The sequence below is a fragment of the Talpa europaea genome, assembly GCF_964194135.1.
Source record: "Talpa europaea genome assembly, chromosome: 9".
Taxonomy (NCBI): domain Eukaryota; kingdom Metazoa; phylum Chordata; class Mammalia; order Eulipotyphla; family Talpidae; genus Talpa; species Talpa europaea.
In genome coordinates, this window is record NC_140076.1 from 80,666,721 (window position 1) to 80,679,543 (window position 12,823).

The following is a 12,823-nucleotide window of genomic DNA, read 5'->3' on the forward strand; positions in this document are numbered from 1 at the left end:
GATTAGGTTGTTTCTTTGGGTTATTTCTTGCTTCTTGATATGGCCTGTATTACTATATGCTTTATTCTTAATACCACTTTTGTTGAGTCCTATACATTCTGGAAAGTTGTGTCATCTTTGTCGTTTGTCTCAAGGTATTTTTTAGTTTCTTCTTTGATTTCCTTGTTTACCCAGTGGCCTTGTTACAGAGCAATCCTGATATAAACTGGGTTGCCTGACTGTGGGTCTTCACCCATGCACTTAAAGGGGACTTATTAATGCTAAACTTCAGACACACACAAAAGGTTGATAAAAGATTTATTTACAAGGGAAGGGGAAATGGGAAATGAATAACTCAGAGAGAAAAAGAGGGAGATTAGGATGCATTTACAAACTTATCTCCCAGTGACCCGGCCAGCTGGCGAAAAACCTAGCACACAGCATGGCCAAGAGGGCGACCCCGGCCACATGGCCAGTTAAATACTCAAATCGAGAACCTGGTTGCTTAACACCACCCTCAGGTCCTCGCAATCTTCCCTTTGGTGATCATGGGATTTGTAGTTCCCAGTGTCTTGATGGATTGGGGGGTAGAGTCCACAAAGCCTGTATGGAGTTTGCTCAGGACATCCTTTTCCCCTAACAGCCTCTCATGTTGCTCAGTCTCCATGTACTGTGCAATCTCCTTGCTTGCTTTTCATAGTTGATTTCTAGTTTGATGCCTTTATGGTCAGAGAAGATATTTGGTATGATTTCAGTCTTCATGAATTTGTTGATGTTTGTCTTGTGACCTAATATGAGGTTGACCCTGGAGAATGATCCATGTGCATGTGAGAAAAATATGTATTGATTTTTTTGATGGTGCAGTGTCCTATAGATGTCTATTATGTCCATGTGATCTAGATCTTCATTTAGGGCAGTTGTGCCCTTGTTTAATTTCTATCTTGTTGATCTATCCCTTGGTGAGAGTGGAGTGTTAAAATATCCTACCACATATGTATCTTCTCCAATGTCCTTTTTCAGAGCTGATAGTAATTGTCTAATGTATTTTGAAGCTCCCTCATTTGGTGAGTATATATTGAAGGATGTTATGTCTTTCTGGTGTATTATCCCCTTGACCATTATATAGTACTCTTTGGATGTCTCATCACATTTTCTATTTTATTTTTCAAGATTTATTTATTTATGCATACAAGAGCTGGGAGGTAGGCCAAAGGTGCGGGGGGTGAGAAGATTCACGAGAGAGAGAATGGGGAGCAGACCAGGCAATTGACTGAAATACACTGCTGAGGGGAGCAGCGGGCAAGACAGGAGAGCTCTGCTGCGCCATGTGGGTGAGCTCCTTGGCCGGGGATTGGACCTGTGCTGCAGTGGCTGCTGATCACAGCCCCATAGTGTTGATACTTAACCCCTTGTGCCGCTACAGAGGCCCCTCATCATGTTTTTTAGTTTGAAGTCTGTTTTATTGCTCTAAGTATGGCTTCCCCCCGCCTTCTTTGGGGCCATTTGCTTGTAGAATTATTTTCTAACCCTTTACTTTCAGTCTGTTTATCTTTAAAGCTTAGGTATGTTTCCAGGAGGCAGCAGAATGTTGGATCCCTGTTTTTTAATCCCGTATGCTACTCTGTGTCTTTTATTGGTGAATTAGTCCATTAACATTTAGGATGATATTGATATATGGAAGTCTGTTGCCATTTTGGTGATTGTTTTGTGGTTCTAGTCACTGCCTCCTTTAGTTCTTCCTGTTCATTCTTCTGTTGGTTTAGATCTTAAAGTTTGTAGTATTTCTTTGAGTGGGATTAGTAGGGGTGAATTTCTGAAGATTTTGTTTGTCTTGAGAGGTTCTAACTTTTCCCTCATAAAGGAAGGAGACATTTACAGGATAAAGTATTCTTGGCTGGCATTTTTTTGTCTTGGAGTTTTTTGAGTATGTTATTCTCTTCTTGCCCGTAGTGTTTCTTTAGAGAAATCTGATGCCAGCCTAATCTGTTTCCCTTACAGGTTATCTGTTTCTTTACCCTCATCAGTTTCATCATTTTTTGTCTTAGATTCTTAGAAGCTTTATTAATATGTGTCTTACTGTAGTTTTCATTGTGGTAGTTTGGTGTTCTTCTAGCTTCCTGTATGTCTATTTTCATTCCCTTAAGTTTGGGATGTTCTCTTTAATTATTTTGTTCATAGTTTCTCAGTTCACTCATCTCTCTTCTCCTTCTAGGATTCCTATCATGCTTGTATTTCCTCATGATGTCAGATAATTCTAGGAGTGTTTCTTCTTTTTCCTTTATTCCTCTCTTTTTCCTTTTTAACTCTTTATGTCTTTCTTCAAGAGTACTGATTCATTCTTCCATTTCATCTAATCTATTTTTGTGGCTTTTTCCATAATTTTTTAGTTCCTCCATTGATTTTTTTTTTTTTAAGATTTGTTTATTTATTTATACAAGCACTGGGTACAGTCAGAAGCACAGGAGAGTGAGAGGATTCACCAGAGCCAGAGCGGGGAACAGAACAGGCAGACTGACGAAATACACTGCTTAGGGGAGCAGTGGGCAGCAGGAGAGGGCTGCGCGCCATGTGGGACCCTCACCTGCAGCGCTGCAGAGGCTGCGGGCAGCCTCACAGCTCAGTGCTCAACCGCTGTGCCACCAGGGGAGGCCCCCCTCCATTGATCTTTTAACCTTCCAGTTACTTTACATTCTTATTTAAAGATTCAGTCTCATCCTTCTGTTCATTAATTATGTTTCTCTTGGCATTCTGTTCCTTTTCTGCTTCTTTTAGTTTTTTAATTAAGATAATTCTGAATTCTTTAACTGTCAGGCAGAGAGTCAGTGTCATTGGGTTCTAGAAGCTGATTTTCTTTTTGTGGTGTATTATTCTCAAGAAGGCTGGCTTGACCACTTGTATATTTCTTTCACCCCATTGTTTGTATTCATGTTTGATCTACATGTCAGACTGTGTGTCCACTGGTGCCCACTGGCATGATTTCTGTGTGCTCTCACCCAGGTATGTTTGGATCTGTCTGGAGCTTGAGCCAATGTGGGGGTGGAGGCAGGGGTGAGTGCTCCTGCTGCTCTCCCCTCAGCTCCCACCAAACAGACCTCTTCTGATGGTCAGTGGATGGATCTGCTAGTTGCCCGGGCCACTCCGACAGCTGGGTGGGTTCAGGGGAGGCGGGGGTTCCCATGCACCCATTGACCAGAACGCTGCTGCTGGCAGGTGGAATGTCCCAGCACTCTTACCTTTGCCTGGATGGATCTGCACACTGCCTGGCCTGCTGTTGAAACTGAGCTGGTTCAGAGGTGGTGGTTCCATGGCATCTGATAACCAGACTGCTACCGCTGGTGGGGGGACTTCCCAGCGCTCTTACTTTGGTGTGGGTGGATCTGCACACTGTCTGGGCCACTGTGGCAGCTGGACAGGTGTGAGGGCTCCTGTCAGACAGCTTGGGGTATCCAGAAGTCCCTGATGTAGGGCCTTGCACCAAGAGGCTTCAGCTGTGGCCCTGCTGGCATGTGCAGCAGGCTGAGTGGGATGCACTTCCTGTAGTAGCTAGAGACAGCTGAGAGTCTCTGATGCAGGGCACGGCAACTGTGAGGCTCCAGTTGGAGGCATGGGCTTGTTGAGTGGTGTTGCCAGTTTCAGTCTTTCAAGTTCTCTCTGCTCAAGCTAGTATTCTGTCCCTATTCACTAGGTGGCGCCAGAGGGCTGAATGGGATGCACTTCCCAGTAGGGGTTTACTCCTGAGTTGGGTTTTAAGAAAAAAGAAAGTTCTGCTGCTACTGTGGAACTGGATACTGGTGCTGGGTCTGCGTTGCTCACCTGGGGGTATCTGAGGATTCCAACTGTGGTGGGGGGTACTGAGGATTTCTGGTTGGGAGTTAGTCCTTGTTGGAAGACGTTAGCCTGCCTGGTGGGCTAGGCTTCCCCTTATGGCAGGGTGCCCGCTTTTGCCCTGGGCATTGTGGAGGATTGCTGGTATGGTATAGCTGGTTCAAAGATTTTACTAAGAGCTCATTATCAATCCTTTTTTAGCAGAGATAGTGATCCCAGCCTCTATATTCCACCATGTTGTTCAGTCTTTATTTTGAAGCAACCTGTGCTTGGACTCATGATCCAGTACACACACAACTTGTGTACAGTTATATAATTGAAAAAAACCTACCTAAACAAGTACACTAGTGCTTATCCAGGATCTATGAGAAGCAATCTGTTTCTTTTTCTTCTTTTTTTTTAGGCAGAAAAGTAAGACATTAACTATCAGGCAAGGAGAAGGACAGGAAAGCTCTCTGAGCAGAGAGAGGAAATAAACCCACAGTCTGTTTCTTTTTAAGGTTTGATTATAACCCATTCATTTGATTTTATGAACCCTACTAGTTCTAACCTTGAGTTGGGGGCTTAGAGTCATAATCACATGGAATATTGGGCTCACTTGGCCTTGTTTCTGACTCAGTATAACTATCTTCTGTTCTTTCAAACTCATGTCTGCAAGAAAAAGCATATTCCCTCTTGCTACATTCATTTTCTTTAAATCCCATTTAAACCATTTATTCCAAGAAGGGCTTCTCTCTACACCTTATTATTTTACTCAGTATAATCTCACTATTTATATACTATATTTCCTGATTGCCAAGTGTGAGTACTTTGTTTTTCTTTTATTTTTTTTACTGTGTCCTCAGTTTCACTGGTTTTGTTTTAAAGATTTTTATTTATTTATGCATACAAGAACTGGGGTACAGGCCAGAGATATTGGAGGGGGAGTGGTGAGAGGATTCATCAGAGACAGAGTGGGAAACAGAACAGGCAGACTGACTGAAATACACTGCTGAGGGGAGCTGGGGGCGAGTCAGGAGAAGTCTGCTGCGCCATGTGGGTTGCTCCCTGTCCTGGGATCGAACTCGTGCTGCAGTGGCTGTGGATAGCTTCATAGGTTGCATCTTAACCCCTTGCCCCACCAGGGAGGCCCCCCCAGTTACACTATTAATACACAAAAACGAAGATCCTATCTTCTGTTTTGGAGGACCCCTCTGATTCCTTCAAAGTCGTGCCTGATTGATGTTTTAATTATCAGTTGACTTGTGATTCCAGCAGGAGCAGATGTCTAACTCTGTCATGGTCTTTTTTTCGTGAGCCCGTTTACCTCGTTCCCCTACAGATTTGAACCTAAAAGAAGAGCAAAACTCCGAGGCCCGGCTCTTCACCAGAAGCTATGAGGAGGGCCTGGGATTTGAATATGCAATGTTCTATAATGATGCTGAGAAAAGAGTAGTTTGCTTGTTTCAAGGAGGTCCTTACCTGCAAGGAGTACCTGGGTAAGAATGATAGCTAGGTAATGTGGATCTAAAAGAGTGGTATCTTATTATTTCCCCTGTCCTTAGACTATAATGAAGGTATCACACACAAGTGGTATTGTATTTATTGACTTAGAAAGATTTCATGATAAACTTATTATATGCATAAAACATACAGTAATTTGAGAGCGTATCTTTAACAACCATGGTTTATCACTAGATGGTGAAATTGTAGATCTTACAGTTTTTCTTCTAGTTATTTGCATTTCCTAACTTTTTAAACAAGGATGTAACAGCTAAATAAAGCACAGTATAAAATTTTTAAATTGAATTTTAGCTTCTTGCTTCTTTGTGATCTGATTATCACTAAATTTTGGTTTTATCACAAATTCTGTTCTGTTATACTATGAACAGTTATGTTGGGAACACAGATATAATTTGACATTCAATACATTAAACATGGACTAAGTGGGCTTTCTTATGTACCTCTGTAATTATATCCTGATACTTGAGTAATTTTTCTCTCTGGAGAGGCTCTCTGCTTTCAGAACTTTTGGTAACATTTCTCTTTCCCTTCTATTTTAACTAGATATCTTCATGGAGGTGCCGCTGCCACCATGATTGATGCTACTGCTGGTATGTGTGCACTTATGGTTGGAGGAATTGTCATGACTGCCAACCTCAACATCAATTATAAAAGGTAAATTCATGGGTATTCTCATCTTCTTAGGAGGAATAGATTGGAGTCCCCAACAGCATACACCAAGATAAGGCTTGGGTATGAGTGTTTATTGAGGAAGTACTCCCATAGAAAACGCCAGTGGAGTGGGAGAAGCAGAATAGGGCTAGGGAAGAAGCTGTTCAAGGGTGGTCTCTCAAAGTCCTGCAAAGGGTAACATTAGCCTGATCATTCAAGGAACTCTGGAGTGAAAAGCAAGCCTTAGACTTGCTTTGTGTTTGATGGTAGCTGTCTCCCTCCCACAGCTAGGGAGCTGGAATCTTCATACTCTCTCACATGTCAGTTGTGGGGTAATTCTGCCCAGGGGACCAGAACTTCACAGGCACTTCTGGCACGGTGTTTGAGCAAAGCAATGGCAGAGAAAATAACCAAAATCAAAGGTGCAAAAAAAAGACCAAAGGGGATCTGAGTAAAGCACCAACATCCACTATATAACAAACATGTTTAATTTCATACAGAGAAGTAGAAGGGCAGCACTGTAAATTTGCTACCCATCAAACACAAAGCTTAGCATGATTTTACTTAATTCTTCAATCACACAGATATACCCATTTAATTAGCAAAATGGTATGTATACTGGCATTTGGAATGGAAGAAAAGCAATAGGGCAAAATAGACTTTAAGATAAGAAAGTTCAATAGATGAGGTTTCCAAATGAGATTTTGTGGGTTATTACTTCACATAGTAGGCAGCATTTAAGTTAGGGAATATTTCCGTTTTGTACTCCCAGAGAGTCTCTTGGCTTATTTGGCCGCCACTGGTGAGCCACACTTCAAAAATAATGGGTTTGTTTGGTTTTTGGCTCTGTTTGTGTGTGTGTGTGTGTTTTTGGGTTTTGGTGGGTGGTGGTTGTTTTTTTTACTGTAATGTTCAGCCAGAGAATATTCGTTAGAAAAGCACTCTTCCTCCCACTCCCCCCCACCAGCAAATATTATTATTTTATTTCAAGGATGGGCCCAAGTTTTCCTATAAATATTTTACACTTTTCAGGCAATACAGTGAGTGTACTCAACTCTGCCGTTGTAACACAAAATCTGCCATGTACAATACATAAAGAAATGGGCAGCACTGTTTGCCAGTATAACTTTATTTACAAAACCGGGTAGGTGGTCAACAGGATACAGTTTGCCAACTCTTGGTCTATTTATTTGGAGGCCCAGTTGGAAAGAATTAGACAAGGTCACTTTCCTTCTTTTCTTTTGCCTGGGAGTGTCTCTTACTGCTCCCTAGCACACATCCACACACACATACGCTGAATGAATTGACAGCCAGCTTCTTCAACTTCTCCCTCCCCAGCTGCCAATAGCAGTTACTTCGAAATAAAAGGACTTCAACAAGATGAAAATGTATCGTGTAAAACACATCTGAATGCGATGACACCTAGGCTGGTGTAGCTGCGCCCCAATTCTGAGATGCAGGCTCTTTCCAGCACTCCTTTTTCAGTCTGGAGTAGCAGCCAGAGCTATCACATGCCCTGGGCAGCAGAATTGAGGAAGGAAATTCAGGAAACTTCCTAAAACTACTACACAGCTCATCATTTAATCTCATTAGTAATGCGAGTCATTAGGGAATTGGTCCCTTAACTGGTGTGATTATCACCTCAAATAAATTCAGGGTCAGCAATTCCTACAAACACAGACATTAATCAATTCAAACTTATAAATTATTTAAATATTGAAACTTTAATTAAAAACATAATCCAGGGGCCTCCCCTGGTGGCGCAGGCAGTTGAGTGCAGTGCTGTGAATCTGTTCGCAGCCTCTACGGCGCCGGTTCAATCCCAGCTGGCCAGCGAGGGTCCCACATGGTGCGACAGACCTCTCCTGTCTCACCCGCTCCTCCCCTCAGCAGTGTATTTTGTCAATCTGCCTGTTCTGTTCCCCACTCTGTCTCTGGTGAATCCTCGCACCCTCCCGTGCATCTGGCCTATACCCCAGTTCTAGTATAAATAAATAAATAAATCTTTAAAAAAAAAACCCATAATCCAATTTCATTAAATATGTCAGTAAATAAAGTAACAATCCTGGCATTAGAGTTTCTTTTAAATATCTCAAACACAAGATTATATTAATGATTATACATTTATCTTTCCACCTACACTTAACCTATCAACTTTTTCATTCTAGGTTGGATTAATTTCTTCAGGATGTCACTGCATACATTTTCCTGAAGTTTGAATACTCATTCTTGTAACCTCCCTAGGTTTCTAGCAATTATAACTGACCCTTAAGAAACTATCTCAGATCAATAAAATTTGTAGATTCTAAGCTGTCAACCTGGAGATTCTTGATGGAACTGGATTTTGCCTTTGAAGGTGCTTCAGAGCCCAAGCCTGAGTTCATGAGACTAGACCCTCTTAAAGTCAAGATTTCCTTGCTGTGCCTGAGGGATTTTCCAGGCCGACATCTTTGCTTACATCCTTATACTTCACCTTATTTAGTATCCAGATCCATTGTTTCTTAGTACATTTTCTGCCTTGGTTTACTGCTCACCTGCAATTATATTCATCTCATTTAATTAGCAAAAGTTCCATCTCCCAGTAGAAAGGACATGAGTCTGTAGTTTTCTTTCAAGAATATTCTCTGGGCAAAACAGTAGCCTTCTTTCTCACTGGCTATTTTCTGTTATCCCTTTTGTTAAGAGTATAATTCCACCATTTTCTAGAATTATTTGGCTTCCTCCCAGTTCTCTATTGCTGTAGGGGTGGGAGGTGGTGAGGACCCTCTTCAACTCTGTCACTGCAACACTGATAAACCTCCAAATAGCGTATGTCCATGGATGTTAAATGCACTGAATATGCAAGTGGTTCTTTTCAACAGTCAGTTCACTTACATCTTACACACTTGCAGGGGTGGGGGTGAGACATAAAAAGCAACAGTCTTTTTTTTTTATTATTTTATTTTTATATTCCCCATCCAATTGCAACCCCCTTATTTTGACCCATATCTCTCCTTTCCCCGCCCCCCCCTCCCATAGTATGTCTCTGGTTCATAGTTGTTTGTTGATTTTGATTTTTTCTTTCTTACAGTTATTCTTTTTCCTGGTCCCTTATTTAGGTTTTCTAGATTCCTGCAATGAGTGAGACCATCCAGCATTTTTCTTTTTCTTTCTGGCTTATTTCGGTGAGCATGATCCCTTCCAGCTCCATCCATGTCACTGCAAATTGCATGTGTTTATCTTTTTTGATTGCTGAGTAATATTCCATTGTGTATATGTACCACATCTTCTTGATCCAGTCATCTATTTTTGGGCATTTGGGTTGTTTCCAAAGCTTAGCTATTGTAAACAGTGCTGCTATAAACATAGGGGTGCAGGTGCTCTTTGGAGTTGATGTTTCTGTGTCCTTTGGGTAAATACCTAGGAGTGGAATTGCTGGATCATATGGAAGCTCTATCTTAGTAGGTTGAAGAATCTCCACACAGCTTTCCATAGTGGTTGCACCAGTTTGCGCTCCCACCAGCAATGCAGGAGAGTTCCTTTTTCTCCACATCCACGCCAACATTTGTTGTTGCTAGTTTTTTTAATATGTGCCATTCTCACTGGTGTGAGATGGTATCTCATTGTAGTTTTGATTTGCATTTCCCTGATTACAAGTGATGTTGAACATTTTTTCATATGCCTGTTGGCCATTTGCATTTCCTCTTCAGAGAAGTTTCTTTTTAGCTCTTCTGCCCATTTTTTGACTGGATTATTTTCTTTGTTTTTGTTGAGTCTCATCAGCTCTTTGTAGATTTTTGTCATCAGTCCTTTATCATTGGTGTTGTGTGCAAAAATGTTCTCCCAGTCGGTGGGGTTTCTCTTTGTTTTGGTTATTGTCTCTTTAGGGCTATTCACGTCTTGGTCTACCATCAATTCATGCTCAAGCCCTTTTAACTAATATGTGGAAGACTTCTTGCTTCAATTTTCTCATCTTTAAAATGAGGATAATAATACCTAACTAATGGGATGATTGTGAGGGGTAAATGAATTAATCCAAAAGAAGCCCCTAGAACAGTACCTGGCCAAATAACAAGAAGTCAGGAATTGTTAGCTGCTTATTATTATTATCACAGCATTAGTGTTGTTATTATCAGTACTTTCACTACTGGTATCAAGAAAACACATCTGGGGCTTCCCCGGTGGCGCAGCAGGTTGAGCACTGCACTGTGAAGCCGTCCCCGGTGGCGCAGCAGGTTGAGCACTGCACTGTGAAGCCGTCCGCAGCCTCCGTAGCACCAGTTCGACTCCAGCCAGCCAGGGAGAATCCCACATGGCGAGGCAGACCTCTCCTGTCTCGCCCACTGGCTCCCCTCAGCAGTGCCTTCAGTCCATCTGCCTGTTCTGCTCCCCGTTCTGTCTCTGGTGAATCCTCTCACCCTCCCGTGACTCTGGCCTGTACCCCAACTCTTGTATAAATAAAAATAAATCTTTAATTAAAAAAAAAAAGACACATCTGTGCCAAGACATGGATAGTTAGTCTATAAAGATCACTGATTCCTTTTAGTGGAAAATAGTGCTAAAGACCTGAAAAACCTTAGATTGTTCAATATGTGTTCTCATGGTAGACAGGATGACCTTGTGCTGGGCCATTTCATTGTCACAGTTTGAAAAGTTATTGATGTTTAATAAGGTTATGCGTTCATACCGATATTTTAGATTTCATATTTTTGGTGCCTTATTTTGTTGCTTTTGGTGTGTTTCTTAGTTGTACAAAAAGACACAACACAAAATTTACAGTCTTTACCTTTTTTTAATGTATAGTTCAATAGTGTTCACATTGTTGTGAAACAGAGCTCCAGAACTTTTTCATCTTGAAAAACTGAAACTCTGTACCAGTTAAACAAAGACCCTTCATTTCCTCTGGGGAGTCCCTGGCAGCCATCATCTTTCTGTTTCTGTGAATTTGACTACTTTAGATACCTCGTGTAAGTGTCTTTTTATGACTGTTGTTTCTTACTTAGTGTGATGTCATCAAGGTTCATTTGTGTTTTAGTATGTGCCAAGATTTCCTTCCTTTCTAAGGCTGATTAATATTCTGTTGATGTACATACTGTATTTCATTTATTCATTGATCATCAATTCATATTTGGGTTGCTTCTCCCTCTTGGCTATTGTGAATAATGCTGCACTGAACATGGGTGTGCAAATATCTCTATGAATTCTTAATTTCAGTACCTTTTTATGTGTATCTAGAAGTATAATTACTGGATTGTATCATAATTTAATTATAAATTCTTTGAAGATGCACTAGACTGTTCTCCACCATAGCTACACCAGTTTACATTCCAGTCAACAGTGCATCAGGGTTCCCATTTTCCACATCTTTGTCAACACTTGTTCTTTTAGTGTTTGGAGGTTTTTGTTTTTTGGGTTTTTTTGTAGTAGCCATCCTAATGACTGTTAGATAATACCTCATTGTGCTTTGATTTACATTTTTCTAATCATAAGTGATGTTGAACACCTTTTCATATTCTCATTGGCCATTTGTACATCACCTTTAGAGAAATGCCTACTCAAGTCCTTCATCTACTTTTTTGTTTTCTTTTTTGCTTAGTTGTTTTTGAGTTGTTGGAGTTCTTTGTATATTCTAGATATTAACACCTTATCAGATATATGAGTTACAAATATTTTCTCCCATTCTGTAGTTTGGTTTTTGTTCACTGTTCATGGTGTACTTTGATGTTAAGTGTGATGTAATCACATTTATCAATATTTCCTTCTGTTGCCTCTGCCTTTGGCATCATGTCCAAGTGTCATAAAGCTTTTCCTCATTATTTTCTTCTAGGAGTTTTATAGTTTTATGTTTAATTCATCTTCAGTAAATTTTATTTATGATATAGGGTAAATACACAGCTTCAGGGGCCTCCCTCGTGGCACAAGGGGTTAAGGCGCAGTACTGTGAAGCTATCCAAAGCAACATGAGTTCCAACCCCAGCCGGGGAGATGACCCACATGGCGCAGCAGACCTTTCCTGTCTTGCCCGCTGCTCCCCTCAGCAGTATATTTCAGTCAATCCGCCTGTTCTGTTCCCCATGGCTCTGGCCTGTACTCCAATTCTGGTATGTATAAATAAATAAATCTTTAAAAAAATATATCCAGGGCCTTCCCCCGTGGTGTGGTGGGTTGAGCGCCATGCTGTGAAGCTGTCCACAGCCTCTACAGTGCCGGTTCCATCCCAGCCGGCTGGCAAGTATCCCTCATGGTGCAGCAGACCTCACCTGTCATGCCCGCTGCTCCCCTCAGCAGTGTATTTCGGTCGTCTGCCTGTTTTGCTCCTTGCTCTGTCTCTGGTGAATCCTCTCACCCTCCCACGCCTCTGGCCTGTATCCCAGCTCCTGTATAAAAATAAATAAATCTTTAAAATATATATATATATACATATATACATATATATCTCCAGCTTCATTCTTTTGCACATGGGTATCTCACTTTCTCAACACCATTTGTTGAAGGGACTGTCTTTCCCCAATGAGTGTCTTTGAACCCTTTTAGAGAATCATTTCACAATGTATGAGAGGGTTTATTTCCAAACTTATCTATTCTTTTCCATTGGGCTATGTGTCTGTTTGGATTACTACAGCTTTGTAATATGTTTTTGAAATCAGGATGTATGAAACTCCAGTGGTTGGTTGGTTGGTTGGTTGGTTTTTCAATATTGTTTTGGCTATTCACAGTGCTTTGAGATGCATGAATTTTAGGGTGGGTTTTTCTATTTCTGAAAAAAAGTGCCATTGGGATTTTAACAGTAATTGTTTTCAGTCCATAGATTGCTTTTAGTAATATTGACATCTTAGCAATATTTAGTCTTTCAATCTTTGAACATAGGACCTCTTTTCAGTTATTT

The 12,823-nt window shown here is 41.1% G+C and overlaps 1 protein-coding gene across 1 annotated transcript in view; it reads left to right on the forward strand.

The window, feature by feature from the left end:
- THEM4 (thioesterase superfamily member 4) overlaps window positions 1-12,823 on the forward strand; it is a gene marked incomplete at its 5' end in the record, with an annotated part of 34,731 nt that overhangs the window by 16,284 nt on the left and 5,624 nt on the right. The window contains 2 exons of the mRNA XM_084244015.1: window positions 5,126-5,282; window positions 5,851-5,961. Coding sequence (XP_084100141.1) covers window positions 5,126-5,282; window positions 5,851-5,961 — 268 coding nt within the window. The remainder of the gene's footprint in view (window positions 1-5,125; window positions 5,283-5,850; window positions 5,962-12,823) is intronic.